At 46.2% G+C, this 22,991-nt stretch overlaps 1 protein-coding gene across 2 annotated transcripts in view; it reads right to left on the bottom strand.

Annotated features, from left to right (window-relative positions):
- The window catches only part of ARL8B (ARF like GTPase 8B), a 338,427-nt gene that overhangs the window by 31,925 nt on the left and 283,511 nt on the right, over positions 1-22,991 (bottom strand). For both annotated transcript variants that reach the window (XM_069643496.1, XM_069643497.1), the window contains exons 5-6: positions 10,949-11,016; positions 8,917-8,987 (exon numbers count right to left, since the gene is read on the bottom strand). In XM_069643496.1, the coding sequence (XP_069499597.1) occupies positions 8,917-8,987; positions 10,949-11,016 (139 nt within the window). The remainder of the gene's footprint in view (positions 1-8,916; positions 8,988-10,948; positions 11,017-22,991) is intronic.

Below are 22,991 nucleotides of genomic sequence, written 5' to 3' on the forward strand. Positions count from 1 at the left end.
GGTGAATGCTGGGCTCGCCATCCTGCGACTGGTGCAGGGGTGCGGGTACCAGTTACTCCACTGGTGATATTGTAAACCTCTTACTTGCAGAGGACAACTTTGAGCACAAGGCCGTCGTTAACTGCACGATCGGTTCCTTATATGTACCTGAACACCTTTAATGAAGTCCTTTTCTCTTACAGGCTTTGGATGCGGTAGGCGTTGGTTCATGGACGCCAAAGTTCGTGCAAGCGCGTAAGTAGGAAGATGGCACGCGTGAAGGCACGTAAGTAGAATGGCGGCTGATGGTTTTAAAAGCGCTCCTTACTGTCTTTCTTTATTTGCAGGTGAGGGTATGCAGCGCTTGTTGGAATCCGGAGCGTGCGTCGCACAGGTAAGCAGATCAAAATATGCAAAATGACTGATCAATGTTCTTTGCCTTTACAGGGATCGATGGACTGCCAAGGAATGCGGCGTGAGGATTGGAAGATGCCGATGGATCGGGTTAGTAAAAATGCTGGCTTTTGGCTTTAAGTTGGCTTTTGCTAACCTGTTGTTTTTTTGTGCTGGCAGGTGCGGCTGAAGACAGGATCCCAGGAAGGTAAGAGTTTGTTCCCACAGGTGCTCGAGCTGGAGTTTTCACTGGAAGACTAGAGCTGACTCGGTGAGCGTCCTGCTGCTGATGCAGAATAACGCGAAGCACGTTGCATCAATCGGGCGTGGTTTAAATAGTGTGCAGGAGTGCTTAGCCGTCTTCTTCCACTGCCTCGCCTAGGTAAGGAAAGAGTTCCAGTTTCCAGAAGAGTCCCAGTGTTCCTGATCCAAGGAGTGGAGCCTGCCCCACCCAGGTAAGAAAGTAGTCCCTGTCAGAAGAGGATGTGGACGTCATCTTGTTGGTGAGTATGCAGCATGGTCTGCTGTAGGTAGGTCCACCCAAGCACTTTTACACATCTTATGAGCTCGACGCTTCCAGTGCCGGGACCGATGATCTTCATGAGCCTGGCGCCACCGGCGCCAGGACAAGGTCCAAAAGGTCCCAATAGGGGCTGGCTGGTGCCCGGAATGAAGGTTATGAGCCTGCTTCCAAGGATGTTGGGCAGGTCCTGCATTCTTGGAAGTAGTGATCATGACACCTACGGGATGTTTGGAGGGTGGTGAAAGGAGACGAGGAGGGGTTCACCTTCTCGAAAGTCCACGAATCACAGTCAAGAATAGATTATTTCTGGGTCTTGGCAAGTCTGGTAGGGAAGGTGAAGGAGGTGGAAGTGGGTCCCATGGGCATAGCAGATCATAAAATACTCATAATGCAGCTTGATCTGGGCTTATCGAGGAAGAGGCTGTGGGGCTGAAAATACCCTGAATATCTGTTAAGGGACCCTGCCATTTTGGGAGAGATGGAGAGCAAGATAAAATAATTATTTGAAAGCAATAAAAAGGGGAGAAACAGGGGAAGATATTCGGTGGGACACATTCAAAGCTACCATACGGGGTGAAACTACGGCAGCCAAAGCACAAAACAGCAAGCAGATGATATTCCTGGAGAACCAGTTGGAAAGGTAGGTGGAAGTAGCAAGGGGAAAAGCTGTTGAGACCCCCGCCAGACGCAATCATGGGGATTATAGAAGGGCGGTGGGTCAACTAAACTTGTTAAGGACTAAAAAAGCGGAAGGAGCCCTCTTATCGGTGAGGCAGAAATTCTATGCCAATGCTAATAAGACTGGAACCCTCCTGGCGCGACTTCTCCGGGGGACAGAGTCGAGAAACACAATCACAGCTCTACTTACGGGGGAAGGGGATAGTGTCACCCGACTGGAGGACCTTCAAGAAGACATGACGGAGTATTATGAATCCCTTTATGGGTCCCAAGACCCCCAGGGACGCCATCAAGAGATCTATTTAGATAAGGTTCAGCTCCCAGCGATAGGACGCGAGGTTCAAGAAATTTTGAATCAAGAAATCACGGAATATGAAGTAAGGGGGGTAATAGGGCAGCTGCCCCAGGGTAAAGCGCCTGGCCCTGATGGCTTCTCGGCAGCCTTTTACAAACAGTTTGCCGGGCTACTGGTGCCACACCTAACCTACCTTTTCAACACTTTCAAAACAACTGGAGAAATAACCCCTTCTATGAAGGAGGCGAAAATCTCCTTAATTCGGAAAACGGGGAAAAATCCGCTTGAAAGGTCCTCATAGACCGATAGCCCTTATTAACGTTGACGCGAAAAGTTTCACCAAGGTATTGGCGAATAGGCTAGAAGGGCTTCTTCCTGAACTAATCCACCAGGACCAGTCAGGCTTCATTAAGGGCAGACAAACGGCGGACAATATTAGGAGGGTAGCACATTTGCTAGGAAAGGTGGAAAAGACTGGCACCCACACGGTTCTTCTTTCGCTTGACGCTGAAAAAGCGTTCGACCGGGCAGAGTGGTAGTTTCTTTTTAAGGTTATGGAACGCATGGGTCTGGGCGGGACCTATCTGCAGATGGTCAAAGCTAACTATAATGGTCCATGGGCAAGGGTGATAGTTAATGCAGTGGCATCCAGACTATTCCAACTACAGAGAGGTACGAAGCAGGGATGCCCCCTGTCCCCTTTACTATTCACTATATATCTGGAGCTGCTACTTCAAGCCATTCGGGAGTCAGGGGACATCCAGGGAATTCCATTTGGGGGTACCCAGCACAAAGTCACGGCTTTCGCTGAAGATATGCTGCATACCCCTACTGATCCTTCCCATTCATGCAAGGCCAGTAGATCATTGCTTAAAGATTTCGGGGAGGTATCGGGATTGCGTATCAACACTGGCAAATCTGAATTGATGGTGCCGAGTCTGGGGAAGGAGGAGCGGGTAGAGATCAAAAGATCCTCTGTTTATCTGGCGCCCTGGGGGATTGTGTATCTGGGGGTGAAGATAACTCTGATGCTCCCTGGGAGGTACGCAGCTAACTACCCTCCGCTAGTAAAAAACATTAGAAAGGACCTCTGCAGATGGCGGAATCTCCGCGTCCCCTGGCTAGGGAGAATAGCAGCCATCAAGATGGTTGTACTAGCGCGTCTCTTATATCTGTTCCAAGCTGTGCCCCAAGCAGTCCCAGAGCGCTTCTTCAGGGAGCTTCGAACAATAACGAACAAATTCATCTGGGAGGGGAAGAAAGCCAGGGTCAGTAGACAGTTACTCACAGCCCCGAGAAAGGAAGGCGGTCAGGCCCTCCCTGATTTTCGGCAGTATTATGAGGTGACGCAGTTGAGAGTTATTAGGGAGTGCCTTCAACAAGGGGAGGGGAAGCACTGGGTGAAAATGGATAGGGCAGTAGACAAACAAGACTTGGACGTGGTGTTATGGCTTCCAAAATGCTACCACCCAAAACACATGTACATGAGCTCCATCACTAAATTGATGGCGGACAAATGGGACAGGCTGGCCAGACAAAGAGGCACCACTACCTTCCCATCCCCATTCACACCAATATTTGAAAATGGGGACTTCACACCAGGGCTGGAGAAGGCGGCTTTCACAAAGTGGCAGGACGGGGGGGTGTAAGAGGATGCGAGATATGTTTATCAGGAAGGAGATTAGCTCTTTTCCTGAATGTAAAAGGGACTTCGCCCTGGGGGAGGAGGAAAGATTGCGGTACTATCAGCTGCGGTATTGGTCGATGCACTCAGAAAATAAAGAGGCGGCTACCAGAGTCCCTACCAAATTCGAAAAATTCTTAATGTCTAATGATGGCTCGAAGGAGCTAATCTCGCATCTGTACGGAATTTTAGAAGAGGCCAAACCAAGGCAAAGCTGGGCCTTCATGGGTAAATGGGAAAAGGTGTTGGGAAGGGAAATAGAGAAGAAAGAATGGGAGAGACTATGGAGAATAATTCTGAAATTGGCAAGAGCATCCCAGACCCAAGAAGCCTGGTATAAACTTATTTATGGTTGGCACTACACTCCGGCCCGCCTACACAGACTATAGCCTGGGACATCAAGGGACTGTTGGAGAGGGTGTGGGGCAGTGGGGACTGCAGAGCACATTTGGAGGGGCTGCCCCAAAATAGCGCACTTCTGGGATGAAATACGGAAAGCTCAAAACATGCCTTTGGCCCTGGGGGGAGCAGATCCCCAGAGTTGATCTTGCTGGGCATTCAGCACAAGGACACGGAATGTGCATCGGGAGCTGGGGCAAGAGCGCAGATTATGCTCATCATTGCATGAATGTCTTTGATTGCGCAAAACTGGAAAAGCCAGACAATACCTGCTTTTTAAGATTGGCTCCGGAAAGTCTGGGAAATAGTTGCGGTGGAATGGGCGACATATGCTCTGAACAATGCAACACAGAACTTTCCGAGTGAATGGGGAGAGGTGGTGGCCTTTCTCCAAGACGACTTTAGAATTGGTTGGCGCCCACAGCGTCTCAGGCTGCTAGACTTACAGTGAGCAGAGGGGGACTTAGACTGCAGTTTGGAGAGTTAAGGAACATTGGAAGTGGCTGGTTTGTTTTTCTTGGGGGTGGGGGGGGAGTGGTGGAGGGTAAGGCAAGGGGATTGTTAGGAATGTTCATGTTTAAAAATGTTATTAAAAAGAAGTTTAAAAAAAAGAACTCAAACCAGCCAACACCCCTGCTGCTGCTAAGGTGGTGGAGGTGAAGGTTGCCCCCATTTTAGATCTGGAGATGGGGGGTTGGGGTGGAACCTAAAAGTATACCTATACAGAACTTACCCAACCAAAGAACCAGAAGGCCCTTGGGCCAATCCCAAACAGGTAGTCAGGGAGGTAATCCCACCGAAAGGACCCCTAACTTAACTTAAAAATGTTACGTTTAACTGTTAAAATGTGCAGCGCTTTGGCATAAAGCGCTATATAAACCTAATAAATACAATACAATAACGCCGCTGATTATATTATCCCCCGTTACAAGAGCAACAAACCTACCCTGGGTTATGTGTGGACTCCCCCAGCCCAAGGGGGGGGGGGATCCAACCTGGCCGGTATCAACCCAGGAAACTTCCCTCCTAACTTTCCCCAGGAGGGCAGTAATCCCCCAAATGCCGGGTTGAGCTTCTTTCCCCGGTACCTGCAAAACATCAACCCACAAAACAACCCTCCTTTCATTCCCCACTTTCCTGAGTCTAGAAGGCCCAATCCAGGAGAGGGGAGGCGAAGGGTGGAGGGTTACCAGAACAATCTCAACCCAGGGTATTAAGGGAGAAGGGACAGTTATCCTTCCCGTGAGCCACTTAGGATGGACCAGAGACCCCCGTACCAGCCAGAGAGGGTGTCCCAACTGGAGCGCCAGGTCCAGAACTTGTCCCAGGATCTGGGTCGCATGTTGAGGACTTGCAGAACCCTCAGATGAACATAGCGGCTCAGAACCCTTCAAACCAAGGGTCTGGTACACCAGAGCAATGACGGGGAGAGAACCCCGACAACCCAGCGGTTCCAAAGGAGGCGGCACGGGGGAAAGGGGGTGCAAAGCCTTAGAGAAAGCTTCCTTCCCCACTTGTGAAAAGCCCCTGGAAACCCAGGAACCGGAACCAAAATCTCCTGCCCCCGAAGGTCTGCAACCTAAGGAACAGAGGGCGGGCAGGAGAAATAAAGGACCTAAAAAAGACCCATTTTGTGGAGGAGGTTAGTGTCCTCCAATTTGAAGGAGAGGGGTCCTCAGAGGACTCTTGGCAAATGAACTTCTCCTTCAGGGATTGGGGAACTCCTCCCAAAGAAAAATGGGTCCAGAGAGATCCTAATAAAGACGGGGTAAATGTGGGGACTGAGTTAGAACCACCCATCATTGAACCCCAGAATGATTGCTTGGAAAACCACTTAGTCCAAAAATACTCTGGGGACTGCCTCCAAAAAGGGAGGGGGTGGGGGCAGCCCAGAATCGGAACCAAGGGAGCTCAAAACTCCCCCAATATTCAACTGTCCTATTTTTTTTTGCAGATTCCACAGCACCCCTAAACCATTCTGGTGACTGCCTCCAAAAAGGGAGGGCAGCCCAGAACCAGAGAAAGAAGATTCCCTAGCTCCCCAAAGCCATTCTGAGTACTGTCTCCAAAAAGGGGGTGGTGGGGGGGGGAGGGGGGAACAGCCCTGAATCAGAAAGGGAGGAGCCCGAGACTCCTCGAATCACAGAGTGAAATTTCCTGCTCAGATTCCCAAACCACCCAACTCCATTCTGGGGACTGCCTCCTAGAAAGGGGGGGCAGCCCAGAACCAGCCCAAGAAGAACCCCAAACCTCACCAACCACTTCAGTTGACTGCCTCCAAAAAGGGGGGGGGGCAGCTTATAGCTTATTTGCCGGATTCCACAACTCCAACACCGACTCTTGACCCAACTATCCCGGTGTCAGAGTCAGAAATAAGTAAGTTGACCACCCAGCTTACCAAGAACACCCATTACCTTTGCCCATTGGAGCAGAAGGAAGGTAGACACTGGATCCCAAGCAACTCTGCTGTCAAAGATGATCTTTGAGCAGCTAAATTCAGGAAGGGGGAGAGATACTAGATCCCTCTCACTCCTCTTCCTGGACAACTCCAGAACTTCGATAGGAAGGAAATTCCTGTCGAGGGGTCTGCAGAGCTGGAAATTAAAATTGGGTGACACAAGATGAAGCATCCGGTCATAGTCGTGGTGCCAGAGGGAACCCTCTGTCTATTAGGGAACAACATCCTCCGTAGGCTGTCTCCCCTAATAGATTGTGTGAATAAGGTACTCTGGACCCAGACTCACAGGCCAATCAAATTAAAACAGAGTGTTAACCATGTTAGTCTAAATGGCACATGCCGCATGGTTGAACAAACCAGACCAAATTAAGTTCTACCTTCAAAACAATGACATACCCGATGTTACCATCATAGCTGTGGGACAACAAATTGGTGACGGGAACTCCTCTCCATTTCTGCAAATCAACCTTCCTTCCAGTCTCAAGTGGCATTCCACACTGGAAGGAAACACTCTGAAATTATATACAAATTCACAATCAAAATCCCAATTCAATAGCCAAAATTGATATCAAACCAGCGCTAAGTGTAGCTGGCATCCTGAAGAAGGGCGAACAGCTCTACCTCCCGAATCAGTTATACGACAGGAAGGAGTCTGTCCTCGCCCGAGTTGACTTGAATAGCGAAGAAAGCTTCACCAGCGAAGTATTATTCAAGAAACTCCCAAAAGACCAGACCCTACCCGCCATAGAGTCAGTGCAGCAATGGGTATGAGGCCTGGAAATGCCCCGCTCCAAACATCTTCTGCTTAGCAGTTGTATGATCAAAATTTCTAGGGATGACAAAAGCATAGTACATACTTGTTGGGTCGTGCGAGGTGTTCCTTCCGCCTTTTATATGAACAGTCACCTCCTCAACCAACTCGAGATTAATGTGGACCCCAGTCATTGCCAAGCCCGGTCCCAACTGGAGAGTAAATCTCAGGGTCCTGGCAGTCCTAAAGAAAGCCTTCCGATCAGCACTAGTGCTATGGTAGGAAATGGAATTTCAGAAATGGAGGAGAGGTCACCATTCCAGGCCTCACCTCAAATGAAACGCTGAGATGGCGCTTGGATTTCTTTTCTTTCCTACCGTGACCAATCTGGCATCCGGGAGGATAGATCAATACCTTTAACACAATAAAATTATTAAAAGCAGCCGATTGCTTTGAAGAACAAGGATAGCAATGAATAATTTCCATGAATGAATGAATGTGTTGCCCATGCTGCTACAAATTGAGGATCTGAATGTGGTATTTTGTTGGATCACAAGCCTTTTGAACCAACCAGTTCTTCTGAATTTAAACAGGGGAGCTGGAAACATTTCTGGGATGTGTTTTCTCCACTGGTAGGATTAGGATACTGCACGCTTAGTAGTTCACAGTTGCAGTCATACCACACTTTGATTTTGCCTATGGTTTTGTTAGATTTTCCAGTTATTTAGGAAAATTCAAACTTCCTAGTTAGCAAATAACTTATCCAAATCTCAGACAACTTGCAAAAACGTGCCCATGGCCTCGTAAAATTACATCTTCACCATGAAGTACAAGGCAACGTCCTTATTAATTGTAACCAGTTATATACTTTCCATTGAAAACCTACAGTTTAGTCATGCACTTTTGGTTGATTCAACCAAATACATATACATCTATATGTATATGTGCATGCAGGGGAGTAGGTGCATATGCGGGCGTGGGTGGAAACCATAGCAGAATAAAAAACTGACTGAATACAGGTAAATCATAAGTACACAACCAACCTGCTGACTTGGAAGAGTAGAACCATTATTTATGATTTTTATGAAATGTGTCACAAAAAGAAGGGACTCACAGTCTGCCTAACAGCAGCAATGGGCCCCTTTCTTTAGAATGGCTTGCATCATGCCTCTGTTGAGGATTATCATCAATTTTGGAGGCAATTAGAAACTAGGCAATTCCATGCAGCGGTTTTGGAACTCTAGACAGGCTTGTGTATTTTACGTAAACCTGGACTATTACAACTCCCAATCTCAAGGCATGCAGTGTTCAATTGGCACATTCAAATCAACCTCATCTTGCAAAATGTGCAGTGGCTGAAACAAGTTGGCAGGTGCTCACCAAATATGTGCGTTGTGTGTGTGAGATCAAACCAAAGCGACAAATAAATTAAAGGTTGCAGGGGCTGGAAGGGAGTACCAGTGGGAGAAATGTGGAGAGGATAAATCTGATTCCGCAATCAACGTTCAGCCATCCCCGAAGAGCATAGTTTGAGGTTTCTTGATTAACTGCTCGAGGGAGAAGGCTAGCCTGATATTCGTTGGAAGGTTGTTCCAGAGTTTAAAGTATTAACTGGTAAAGATCAGCTTTCCAGTCTTCTGAACTTGCAAGTTTCCAGCCAAGTGATCCTGAGGCGTCTGGTGTTGTGTTGGCTTCCTTTTAGATACATTAAAACCAACGTTATAAGAAGCAGGACACATGTACATTCACGTCTCACCTATATTATCCTTTTCTTTGCAGGAAATTGAGTAGCAGCAGATTTCTCGGTCTTGGATAGAAGAAAGGTTCCTGCATGACAGATAAGCCCCATTAGAAACAATCATACGTTCAGTCAAAGAACAAAATCTTTGCAGTTCAATAAAGCACAATGTTAATTTAAAAAAAAAAAAAAAACAATGTACATAGGATCGCCTCATCTACTGTGAATAGCAACCCTTGTGGCATAGCCGAGATACTGCTTTGAAACTCCAAAGAAAAATAATGAGACTTCACATATTTGTCCAACTTTTGACCATGGCCCTGTGCTTCTCCCTTCCCACAAATCTCCATTCTGTAACTCACCCATCAGGTCATGCTATTGTAAGCACAATGTAGATGTAAGATGCATATTGAAAACAGCGAGGCGCCAGGCCCTATGTTCCCTTTCCAAATGGTGAAACAGTTTTCTGCTTGATAGAGAAATCGGTGAGAGAATGGATGGACACCAGGGCTGGCTGAACGAGGCGCGGTTGCAACAAAACAACACTTTGTCCAACATTGTGTGTATTCCGGCACAAAGAATAAAGATTTCAGGATGGCCTTGTGTCTTATTAAAAGATTGCTCAGTGAAAGCCAGAGATGATGCCTTGGCTCTGGTGGTGAGAATATGGACAGCCATTTGGAGGGACACATGACTATTTAGCAGTGAGAAGGAGATCAAACGAAGAGGAATACCCTTTCAAATGCATGGAAGACCGTATTACTCACTACAAAAGTTGACTGACAAAGCCAATAGTAAAGAGGGTAAATGGCCTGAAATGCCTGTTCTTTGCCCTGGGTGTGTTCACTCCAGTAGTTTATGGAGAGTAGAATGGCATGCAATTCCACAACCTTCAGAGATAGTGTGTCCGCCATCAACAGTGGGATGTCTATATGCTCTTTTCAGCACTTGCCAGGAAAGTTACAAAAACAAAAGGTTCAATTCCAGCTCGCACCAGAGCAGGGATTAATATCTCATCAGCACAAGATTAGGGTGCATGCAGAAGTTAAACGTTTATGACAACAAACCTTAAATATAAGCAACATACCTTTCTATCCCAACAGCATGACGCACACAAGATTCCCAAAATCAAAAACATAAATAATCGGAGTCTAGTAAGATATTAATGTCCCCAGCGCTCTTGTTACTGAAGTCACCTGTGGGTCTAGATTGTGTATGGCCCATCCCAAAAGGGTCTTGTCTGATTCAGAAACTCAGAGTGTATAGTATTGAAGTGTATTTGTGCGTTACTATTATATTGCTCCCTTCTAAAGAAGGCTTTATAACTGACTGATACATTAATAATCATTTATGCAAGAAACCTTGAGTGTAAGAGTTTATTTGAATACCTGTAACTGTGAATCTTTGTGTAACTCCACTACTGCTCTCATTTCCCCTCTTGAGATAAGCCTGGCTGCTCAACACGCTACCAAAACTGTGTAGTACAAGCTTATACCAAAGGTTGGGTTACCTATACCTGTCGTTATGGTAGTTTGTAGTGTTTCCAGAGGGTACTGCATTCAAACTTTGCCTAACAGTCACCATTTTAAAGAGGATCTGCAGGGAACAAGCCTCCTCTGTGCTCGCCCCCTCCAAGAGCAGAAATAGCTGAAATGTTAACTTAAAAAAATTACAGAAAGAAGCTGTCACCGGCCAGTGACTTACACAAGGAGCCAATCAAGGTGACCCGCTCAAGAAAATAATTACAGGGCACATATGGAGTATCCTTAATGGGAGTTTTAAGAACTTCAAGGGACAGTTACATTGTGAATGAGGCCTGGGATGGAGAATAATAGGGAGAAAAGAAGGTGGGTGCACCATAATGGGATGGACAAGGTCAGGGGATCACATATGGTTGCAGGATAAAACATTTGTCCCAAGAGTTGCAGACTATGCGTCCACCTCACAAAGGAGCAATGTCTCCCTCAGACAAATATTGATACTTCTATGTCTAGCCACATTAAGCATGTCTCCTTGCGAAGGGAACCCCCTTTACACAACATATACGTACATTTTCTCAATCAGTTGCTTCTCATCAAAGCTGTTGGGAAGGTCCCTCTTGTTTCCAAGTACTAGAACCTATAAGGCAAAGAGAGAAGATCATAAACACCATCAGAAAACAGGGACTGTTGTATCAGCAAACGGTATATGCTGTTTAGGGGACATCAAATAAATGCAAGTGTGCATAAACTGAAGCAACCAAATATAAGTTCGAAATGGAGGTTCTTTTATTCAATCAATCAATGCTTTGACAAAATCTAGCATTTTAATGCTTCAAAATCTAATGCAATATCAACAACTCCACAATAAGGTTAAAACACAAAATTATATAGCACTAGACCACCCCACCTGCTCCTCCCCCCAGTCCTAAAATCATCTATGCAGTAAAAACAACTTGTCCAGAATTCCTCCACTCCGCGTTAGTCTTTTTCAATAAATCCCCACTTCACCTGGCCTCTGCACAAAATAATGTATTCAAGATCTGAATAAAACATTGTTTGGAATATCACAGACCAAGAGTGCTTCCTGGACGGCTCTAACCCCCAATCCAATTAATTCAACAATCGTTTCAGCCAAAGAATGGAGATAAAAAACCAAAAGGGTGCCATTCAATCGGTAAAAAAACAAAAGCACATCTAATAGTTCTCCTCAAACAGAACCTTAATAGACCCTCTATTCTCCAGATGCAAAACTCTCATTTAATCCCAGGTATTGATCGTAATTGCCCAGACCCACGACTGCATTGGATTTAAATACAATCCCTAGCATGCTATTGTTTTTCATCCTTACAAGCCCTGCAACTAAAGGTTATCATCAATTTCTAATTGGGGCCTCTGACTATCTGCCTAAAAACTCTAAGAACCTGTATAACCCTTTAAATTATTAACTCTGTAATTTGCAGGGATGCAGTCTCCCCGAGTGATCCAAAACTTGACATTTATGCTTAAAATAAATGTAACCTCTTGCCACCTTCAAGCTTCATTAACTCACAAATGGGTTACCACCAATGCCCCATAAGTATCAGTCCTTGCTAGGAGTTCAGTGCTCAGTTAACCTAAAAGCAGACTGTAAATCTATATTCTTTAGGAGAAATTCAATAGAACTGTTGGACAACTCTTACAAATCCATAGGAAGAATTTTCAAATACGGTTTCGCTTATTGCTAAAAAAGGAACACTAGCCATGGATGCATAACTCTGAACAGTAGATGGCATTAAACACTTCGGCAGAAGCACCGATTGGGATGGAAACAGAGGTAGCAAACTATGGATCACACCAGCTGTATCGGTAGGGATTTGATTGTCTTTAATTTCTGTGGCATTTACATCACACCATAGGAAGACTGAACTAAAACAAATGACAACATATGAGAGTAGAAGTACCAGGACATTAGCAAAAGACGAAATATTTAGGAATAAATCAGTTATCAACCTAGTGTAGTGACAGCAGATGCATATTCCACTATAGAAAATCTACCATGGCCACCGGTTGGGCACAGTAAAAGCCCTTGTTAAATGAATGAAGAGAACAAGAAGGGATGGCCAGTGATTCTTTTGTCAAATATCACTTGGTGCAAGATTCTATTCCGAACTAGGAGCCAAGGGAATAACATGAGGGCATTATCCGATCAGTTCGAGCTAGATTAAAAATAGGGATATTTCAGCATTTTTAAACCTTTGTAACTGCTGCAGTTAGTATTCATCAATATCCAAACAGAATCACGTACAATAATAGAGTTTGAAGTTCATAAAAGCAAACACAAAGACCATGAAATTGAGGAAATATTGCCTTAAGCTTGAATAGTTTAAAGAATGCCTTCTTGATGGTTTCACTAAACTGAGTATTCAGATCAAATTCGGCTTGCCAAACAAAACTTAAATATTTTGATTTTGGGAGCATAACAAGAGGGAAGGCCAATCAAGGATGGTGGACGGAAGCTAGATGTTGCTGGGGCCAACTGATTTCTTTTGTGCCCAAGAGGAGGACCTCCATTTTAAAAATATTTAGCTGAAGCTCATTTTTAAGTATCAAAACGTCCACATTCAGAAAGTAAGATTGGTAAAATACAAATGTGGGCCATCTTTAGTAATGTACATTTGGCATAAGAGAGGAACTTCAATCCATGCTCCAGAAATATGCCAAATAATGGACCGACATAAATGGTGAACAACGGTGTAGAGCCCTGGGGAACGCCATGGTTAGTTCCCATCATAGAGCAACAAAAAGGTTTACGTTTTACAGTTAAAAACCAGTGGAATTATTTAAGACCATGATCTGTGACCCGAACAGGTTGTCTAAGCAGGAGAGTAAGAGTTTATGATCTACTATATTGAACATATTGGAGAATGCGAGTACGCTACGCAGCAGTCGACCAGCAGTGACCTGAATGGGCAGAGGCGCAGAGTGAGAGTACGCTACGCAGTGGTTGACATTCAGCGACTGAAAGGTAAGAAAGGTAAGAAAGGTGCGTGAGGGGGAGCAGCCACTACTGCTCTCTACTAAACTACCCAGCCTTTGCGCGTACTTCCACCCAATTGTCTGACACTCTGTCCCTGCGCAACCCTAGGCTCTCCCCTCTAGCAGTTAGCCATACTTTATGTTTTGTGTCCCTTCTCTAGGCCCCCTTCAATTGCTGTTACTGTTGTACTGTGAACTGTGTCCTGTTAGGATCGCTCCCACTCTCTAGGTTCCCATCCACTGTGGTTACTGTTGTACTGCCAACTGTGTCCCTTTAAGCTCTCTCCCCTCTCTAGGTTCCCATCCACTGTGGTTACTGTTGTACTGTGAGCTGTGTCCCATTAGGGTCTTTCCCACTGTCTAGGTCCCCAACCTGTCTGCTCCTTATTGTGTGACCACGGTATCACTACATATTATCCCCACCAAAAATATCACTGTATATATGGTCGTTTGGAACGGCCATAGGTGATATTTTTGGGGGGGATAATTTTTGGGGTTTTTGGGAGCGGGGGTTGCAGGGGTGTCCTCCGCAGGTTCCATGCCTTAATATTGCTGCAAAAATATGGCAGTATTTTTGTATGGCGATATTTTTGCGGGAATATTAACGCATAGAACCGTGACCTCAGTCTGCACATCCTCCATTGTGCGGCGCTGGGCTCTGCATCTCCTCCTTTGTTTCTCCCCCAAACCCCCTCCTACTTTCCTTCATCACACCCTCTATGGTGCTTTCTGTTTCTCCCATGTTCTCCAACTGCTACTCTATCATCTATCTTATCCCTCTCACCAGGTCTGGAAGGAAGAAGTTCAAGAGAGACATCCTGGTCTCCCTATCACCGATACCTATATCAGTGCTTTCCCACTCCTCAAAGACCATCATTTATGTCTATCTGACTGGCACCCTCTTGGTTTGGGGCCCTCAGACCAATCTCCTTTTCGATAGGTGTCTCACGTGTCTCATCTTCCTTCCTCTCTGGCTACTATGCCACCTCCTGCTAGCACCTCAGCCCACTCTCGGGCCCCTCTAGGTCTGGAAGCCTAGCCTGGAACACACCGCTGGGTGTGCCTCAAGCCTGTACCCCACCCTAGAAGTCTTTCAATGTGGAAACATGCTCCACGTCGCTACTCTAAACTCTCACTCTGCTGTCAAACACTCCTCTGACATCTAACACCACGTCAAAGAAGTTGCCATGGTTCCCGGCCAGCTCTGTCACAAGTTTTAACACTCTCCTCCCTGATGGCTACAAGATCCTCTCAGAACCCAGAACCAACCGACCCGGAGGTGGAGTAGCTCTGATCTTTCCAGATTGGGTCCCTGCTTCCGTCATTCCTACGCAGGCCTACTCCTCCTTTGAATGACTGGTCTGCAGGCTCTCTAACTCTCTTGGCCTCTCTCTGACTGTGGCCAGGTTGCCCTCTTCCTCTCAGAGTGGGCTGACATCTCCTCTTCTCTCCTTGCCTCTACTTCGCAACTTGTCCTCCTCAAGAGAGCTCAGCATCCACCTGATGCTTGGAATCCTCCTCTGGGGTCTTCCGCAACCTCAGCAACGACACTTCTCTCTCCATTCTACCCTGTGGTCGGATACACTCTGCTGGATGCACCTTGGATGTTCTCATCTCATCAGACATCCCCCCTCTCTAACCCGTTCACCACTCCTCTGTTGGACTGACCACTTTCTGCTCTCCTCACACCTGAAACCCTCTGTCCCTCAGGCTAGCCCACCCAAGCACTGCCACCTACCTACTCGGTCATTCGGCCCTCGAAGCGTGTGTCAGTGGATGCCTTTGCCTCTACTTTCTCTGTTCCTTCTACGCCTGCGGCTGACTCGTCCTCTGACACAGTCCTCTCTAACATGCATCTTTCTATCCCCAGCACTCTATGTCCTTGCCCCCATCATGAGAATCCGTCTGAAGCCTTCCTTCAAGTGCAACTCTTGGTATGACTGACCGCGCCGACTGGTTGCTTGGCTAAACTCAGTCATATCTAAAGACAAGGAAGAAGAGTTGGACTTTGGTAAAGAAGGGGTTTGATGTAGTGCGGGATTATACCACATTCTCTGGAAGGGTCGTCCCAAAACCCATAAGGGACTTCCGCTCCAATGTGATCTCCCCAGTGTACCACCCCCAGGTGAACTACTGCACTGTAAACGCACCACCCTGGCCACATGAGCGAGGTCTCGCCCTAAAGGAGAAGAGACGACTACCTCAGATTAGTCACAGAGCCTATTGATGTAGAAACTCAACACCCTTTTTGGATATAGGCAATGAACCCTTTCTTCTTTGGTAGGATGCAGCGGCGGGTAAAAAGTAGGAAGCACAAACTTTTGCGCCAAAAGAAATTCAGAAACCACCTTCGGTAAAAAGGAAGGGCAGACCCTCAATACAACCTTTTCTTTGTAAAATGTGGTAAATGGAGTATTAGAAGGTAAGGCTTGCAACTCGCTGACTCAACAAGCCGAGGTAATTAGCCGCCAAACAATACAGTCTTGAAGGTCAGCATCCTTAAAGGACATGAATGTAAATATAGCACCCATATAGCTCCCATGAGAAATTGTAATGCCAGGTTTAGATCCCAGGCTGGTAGAAGTAATGGGAAGGGGAGGGGGGTGGGAGGTGTTAGTTAGCCCCTTTAGAAACAGGATCACGATATTTAAAATACGATTGGCGAGCGCTTAAATATAGACAACGCTGCCAAATATCCTTTGTAGTACCAACTTGCAGCCCCTGATGGGCTAAATGAAGCAAAAAAAGACAGCACCATCGGTGTGTCACAAGAGAAAGGGTAAATTTTCTTAGCCCTGCAATAGCTGCAAAACTTGTCCCAACAGCAGCAATACAGAGACTTTGTTGCTTGTCTTCTGGTCGAAAGCAACACCTCCATTACATCTTACAGGAGGTCCAAATCTTTGTATCTTAACCTCTCAGAAACCAGGCGTGAAGGTACAGGGTCCTGATTTCTGGGTGAAGAATTCAACCTCCCTCTCGGAAAAGCAGATCCTCCCTTTGGGTGAAGATGAATTGGAGGGCAGATGGACATGTCCAGAAGGTTTGAGTACCACCTTCGCCTCTCCCAATGAGGCTCATGGGCTTCCCGAACTTCCTCAACCTCCTGATGACATGAGGAATGACGGGGACTGTCGGAAACTCCCATCCACTATGAACGAGTCTGCCAGAACTCCTCTCTGAGGGAATTCTCTGGAGAAGAACAGGTTGCACTTCCTTTTGAAACCGGACACAAACAGATCCACTTGAGGGGTGAAGATCTCTTGAAGGACTTCCTGAGTCAACTCCCACTTGTGGGAGACTGTGCTCTACCTGCTCTCAGTGTCCACTGCCGTGTTCTTCTCTCCGGCAAGGTGAACGGCCGATTGAGAGATTCCTTCTTCCAGTGCCCAAAACAAGAGCTGCATTGCCTCTCTGCACAGTGGTAGTGACCCTACACCACCTCTCGTTGAGATAACGCATGGCCACTGTGTTTTCTGTCATTATCAGGACATTCTTTACCCATACAGAGGGAAGAAAGGCCCTCAGCGCTAGTCTGCTTGCCATCTGATCAAAAAGAATGATGTGTAGATTGGACTTGGCGACCGTTGATTCCCAGATCGTTGGCATGAGCCCCCCAACCTATGAACGAGGCGTCCGTAACTACAGTTCTCTCCAGACATGGTTGCCAAAAGGGTTTCCCCGTCAACACATTCTCCTCGCAGGCCCACCATAGGAGATCTTGCACAACCTTGCCCATGTCCTGAAGTAGATCCACCATTCTGCTGGAAAACTGTGGCCATTGGGATCTGAGGGCCCTATGAAATTACCTCATACTCAGACGGGCAATACAGGATGCCATGAGCAACCTCAGAAAATTGAAGGCCGGTAGATGTTGGGCATTCTGAAACCTGATCTGCTGAATATGTTGAGCCTTAACCTCAGTGATGAAGCTTTCCCAGAGGAAACATCCAGGACAGCTCCAATGAAATAAAGCTTCTGAGAAAGCAAGTCCAGTTTGTGCCGAGAGTGGTAGGTGATTTTGTGATGTTCCAGGACTGGTCCAAGAGAACGGGCCCTAATCAGCCAATTGTCCAGGTATGGGTGGATGTGGAACAACCCCCCCTCCCTCCTGAGATTTATGCCACCACCGCTATCAACTTGGTGAAAACCAACGGGCCGAGGTGAGCCTGAATGGCAGACCCCGAAATTGAAAATGAGAACTGCCAATGGCAAGCCTCAGGTACTTCCTATGCTTGTGATGACTAGGCACATGAAATTAAGCATCCTAAAGGGCCAATGATACCATCCAATCCTGGAGCTGGAGTGCCTGGAGGATCTGAGAAAGTGACCAATTTGAACTTGTCATTGCTGAGGAACTTGTTGAATTCCAAGATGGGTCTCAATCCCGATTCATCTTTTGGTATCAAGAAATAAGCGAACTACCATCCCTGGTTACTCTTGTTCTATACATTATAGGCATTAGTTCTATAGCGCCTTTCTCCAGCAGGATGCAAAATCTGAAGGAATGCCCCACCATTCTTCCAGATGCTGAGTCAGCCTGCCCCCCCACCATTGTCCCGTGTACCAAGGCCTTAGAGGTTTTGATGTAGCAGTGGCAGCTGCTGATGGCAAGGAAGTTGCAGTTGCCTGGGCGGAGTTTCCACCACAAGGAAATCTCCTTTGACCCCTGGTCCTTCCAACTGATGAAAAATAGCAAAAGGTCTGTACCTTCCAGCCTGGAAAAGCTGTGTGGGTCTGTTGCGGCTGCCGAATTGCAGCCCCCAGCGATTTCGCAACTGCCTTTGAGGACTGAAGTTTCTCCAAACTTTCGTCAACCTTGGAGCCAAACAATGGGGGCCGTCAAAAGGCATGCTCAAAAGCCTTCCTTGGACATCTAATGCAAAACCAGACTTACGCAGCCAGGCAAACCTATGCAACACAATGCTGGCTTCCATTGCTCTACTAACGCAGTTAACTGAATCCAATCCAGACTGGAGTGACTGACACATGGCGTACTTGCCATCCTGTATAATGCTCAACATCCTTCCCTTTTCTCCCTTTCTGGGATGTATTAAGCAGCCAGAGCCACCACCTACCACAAAGTGTGAGTACATTTGGCCAATGCACAGGCAGCATTGATGGATTTTGATGCCATACTGCTGGCTGGGCTGATTCCCTCTTAGCTAGGGAATCCAACTTGTGATCGTCCCCAGTAGGGGGGAATTGCAGGTTATGTAGCTGCTCTCGAAGAAGTGGTGGCAGCTTGTACCACCAGATGCTCCAGAGACAAATGTTTCATAGGAACTTCGGATCTACACTGGAAGGTCTGTATTTTCTAGTGAAGTCCTTATTCACTGCCAGATTGGAATTGGGCTTTCAAAATTAGCCATGACCTTGCTCCTCAAAGCAGTGTAGAAAGGGAGAACAAGGTCCTTAGTTGGGCATTTGTGAAGAATATATCCGTGAGGTCATTGGGTTGTGGTAGGCCAGCTGAACACAGATACTCAACCACCTTATTCATGACTGCCCTATAGGAGGTATCTGCATGTGTAGAATGCTCTGGTTTGGCAAAATCAACTCTGGAGAGAAACCACTGGCATTTCTCAATGAATCAACTAGATGCTGCATTTTGGATACTTCAGCAATGAAGGCCTCTGAAACATTAGTAGTTTCAAATGCTAGCCAAAAGGAGGAGTGCCCTGATCAGGGACCTCTTCTTCCTCAAAAATAGATGACCGACTTAAAAAAAAAAAAGAAAAATGTTTAGCCAGAGCTTTGAAAACCTTTGACACTTCTCTTGAAGGCAACGATGGTGGTTTTGACATCGAGGAGCTTCAAGAAAGTACTGTCGATGGAGTGGAGGCTTAGGCTTCAGTTTGTTTCGAGACTTAAGTCAGACGCTTTATGAGAAAGCTTGGAAGGTTTGTTGCCCAGGCTCGGATGGCACGCAAGTTGCAACCTTAACAGACTCCTTATCGGCTCTACGAGGCTCCATAGGGTCAGAAGCATTCTTAGAGCTTCCCTAAGGGATGAAGGGAAGCCGCCTTCTCAAAAAACATCATCTGAAGGCAAACGTCTTCCCATACGGCTTTGGTAGCCGACTTACCTGGAAAACTCGCCCATCTACGGTCGGGCGAGGAGTTTAAAGACTAAGAGCGGGAACAGTACCGCCTCTTAGATTTCTTGTGGGAAGAGGAAGAATGGTGTGAACCACTTCTGGAAGGAGAGCGCTTGGAATATTTTGAGCGCTTATGGGGAGGCGAAGTGCCGCTCGAACTTCTCTCGTCCAACGGCCTCCTCTTAGGAGTGGTCAAAGGGGATTTAGAAAGGGGCCTACCAAGGGCACGTTTCCCCTTCCTCTCCTTCAAGGCCTTTCCCATCATAGACTCACAGGAACCGCAGTCTTCGACCTGCTGATCGATTCCAAGGCATCAGAGGCAGATACTGTGTGGGTCTTTGGGTCTGTGATAGACATTTTCGACTCACAATCAAGCCAGTTTTAGGTGTCGACATTTTTGAAGAAAAACTGTTAGAAAACAGTAACGGACTGCCCAGAGCGTGCTGTGCATGCGGAAAAACTGAACTCAGGTAATGGTGCATGATATATATATATACATACATACACACAGACGTTTACATCATACTGGCGAGTAGATGCCAGGACGACACGAGATCCACGACGCAACGATGCACAGTGCCCTCTGCTGTGTAAAAATGTACAAAACAGCTCACGCTGGATGGAATATATCAAAGATGAATAATATGTGGGAGGACACAATCCATTTGAATGGACGATTATGAAATCGGTTTCTTGGTCCTACTGAAAGCTGGGCCTCATCTTAACCATCAGTTTATCATTGGTAGGCAGTCTGTAACAAACAAAATAATACCTTGTGCACCGCTTCCGCTTATGGTCACAGATTTGAGATGAATGCTTCACAAATTGCACTGCAAGAGGTGTTAGAGATACAGTTTTTCTCACAGATAGAAAAAGAAGTAGAGCGAAGGCCGATAAAGACAATTCCGTCCAACATATACGCAATTCAACATTAAATGAAATTCAAATTTTAGCATATTCACATGAAGTCATTTTGTTAAAACTAAAATATTGACAAATGCTAAACTGTTGCTGTCGTGAGAACTGCTCACCAATGGCCACAAAACAAATTAAATCTTGTGAAAAGTCCTAAGGTGTTTTTTTGTCTGCTGCAAATATTAACTGAATTATGTAAGGACACAAACAACATTTCCACAGCTCCATAACCTCTCGTTAATATAGCATTGTACCCCTTCATTGTTAAATCCAGCACAGAATACAAAAATAAAGGTTTGTGGTGGAAGGGAAAAGTCTTGGATAAGCATGCAGTTAATTGTGGTGAGGATTCGTCAACAGTGTGTCAAGATTTTAAAAAACTTGCTTCAAAACAGAAATCTGATTCCTCAAACCACTTCAAAGTTGAAGCTGGTGTATTTATGAAAATGGGATTCAGGTATTAGTGTGCTGGTAACAGCCTTCATTTCCAGGGAGTTTGCTTTCTTTTGAATTTCAAAAGAAGGCAGAGTGGCTTACACTACTAAAAACACAGTGAAAAGTCCCTATAACACTAAAACCTGCCTTCCAATCCAACCCCAAATGCAACAATGAGCCTTCGTCCTTCCACACGTGCAAGTATGAACCATGCTACTTCCCAACTGTGAGGAGGCAGGAATGAAACGTGGACACAAGTTAGACATGGTTTTGGCTAAAGACTTACATTGAAATACAAAGGGGCTGGAAAAAGGAGTCACCTACCTAATCTAAGAGGAGTTTCCCATCCTCAACAAAAAGCGAATGGGTCTGTCAATTTCAAATCAAGTCCTGTGTCCGTAATCCTAGTCTGGCCCTCACACTGTAAAATAACAAAGGTTTAAAGGATAATGTTCCTTGTCTTCTTCAAGTGTTCACAAATGGTCAAAGATTAACATACGAGTTCAAAATCCATCAATAAGGCTTTTCCTCAAGGACAAAAGTTCAGTTCTAGAAACCCTCCTTCCCTAGGCTCTTTGCATTTAACTTCCAGTTTCAAAAGAATCAGCAAGTTTCCCCAGAGTACTTCCTCTCTACCCTTAGAGTGGTCACGTAGCTTGAGAATCTTGCTCCCTTGCCCAAGGTTTCGCTTTACTTCTGGTTTCAAAAGGCACCTTTCGCCACAAGGACCTTTCCTTCGCGTTATAAACTTTTGTTTACAGTTCACAATGTTACTGTTTTCTTTTAACTTCTGTTAATACATCACAACCATAGTGCAAGGTTCCCAAGACATGATTGTCCCTTGAGCTACATCATTATAGTTCCTAAATGGATTTTCCTTGTCACAGTTTATACAACAGACACATTTGTCTTCACCTGGTATCCTGCCAGGACTTTTATATCTAAAAAACATTCAACGCTTTGCAGTATCATGGGAAAATGACTCCCTCCCCCGACATGCTGGGTTTACTAACCTGTCTAAACACAGTCACTTGTTTTGACAAAAGTTGCAATGGCTAAATGGGATATTTTCTTGCCTTGGCCTCTCACAGGCTTGATCTTTCCCTTCATGTATATTTATTTCCTTTAGTTCCATTTTTAATTAATAGCCTCGGTGCGACGGCCACCCTGTATCCTATTCACTTTTCCTGGGCTTACCGGTTGCCTTTGGTGTCTCCTCTTCGCAGTATGTTTTGTAGACTTGACTCAGTGGGCGCCCGGCTAAGCGCAGTTTTGCCACTGTGGCTCTCTCCTCGATGCACGGTTCCCGCAGTGTTTCCCTCGCAGTAAAATGCTGGCACCTCCTCACCTTGGTGAGGTCGGGTCGGTCTCTCTACTGTCTGCCACAGCATGTCTTCCCCCAGGGTGGTGTTCATCTGCATTAACGACTGGCAGGCAAACCTGCATCTGCAGCTCTCTCCATTCCTGCTGCATCCCTCTCTCCGTAGACTCTAAGGGCCTCACCCCAGCTGGGTAAGGAAATCAACTCTCCTGCCAGCCTGGAGAACTCAGTAGACTGTGAGCCCCATGTTTCCTCCTCAGCTGGCTGTCACACTCTCACTCTCTGCTGGACCAGTCTCTCCTGGTATCTGTGCAGGTTCAGCAGACTGTGAGCCCCAGTTCTCATTAGGAGTGATCATCGTTGTTCCTCGCCTCTTTCTCATCTCAATTGTTGGAAAGAGACTAGACTTCTGATAGTGGCTCCCATTAGGAGCGATCATCATTCTTCTCCTTATCACAGTAGTGAGAAAGTTCTCTTCATGAGTTGACCGATTCTTCCTCGTTCCAGTACTTTTAAGGGAATGGAAGAGGGGGACATTTCATTAATCTAGGGAAGGGATTGCTCTGAGAGTTATAGGATGGTGGCGTGAATACCGCGCTCCATCGAGCGGTCCACTTTACTTCCGTTAGGGTTGTCTCCCACCACATGGTCCTCCCTCGGGCAGCCACCCCCAGGGGCGGGATCAGGTAGCGGCTGCCCTTGCCTGGCCATATGGGGAGAGACTCACCCTGGGCAAATAGCGGTGGCATCAATAGATTCATCACAAAACATAAAAACAAACACCTTCCTTCTGCTGCATAAACAAGTATGCTCATTTCTCCTTCCA

This window comes from Ambystoma mexicanum, chromosome 2p (genome assembly GCF_040938575.1).
Source record: "Ambystoma mexicanum isolate Mex_15411 chromosome 2p, UKY_AmexF1_1, whole genome shotgun sequence".
Taxonomy (NCBI): Eukaryota; Metazoa; Chordata; class Amphibia; order Caudata; family Ambystomatidae; genus Ambystoma; species Ambystoma mexicanum.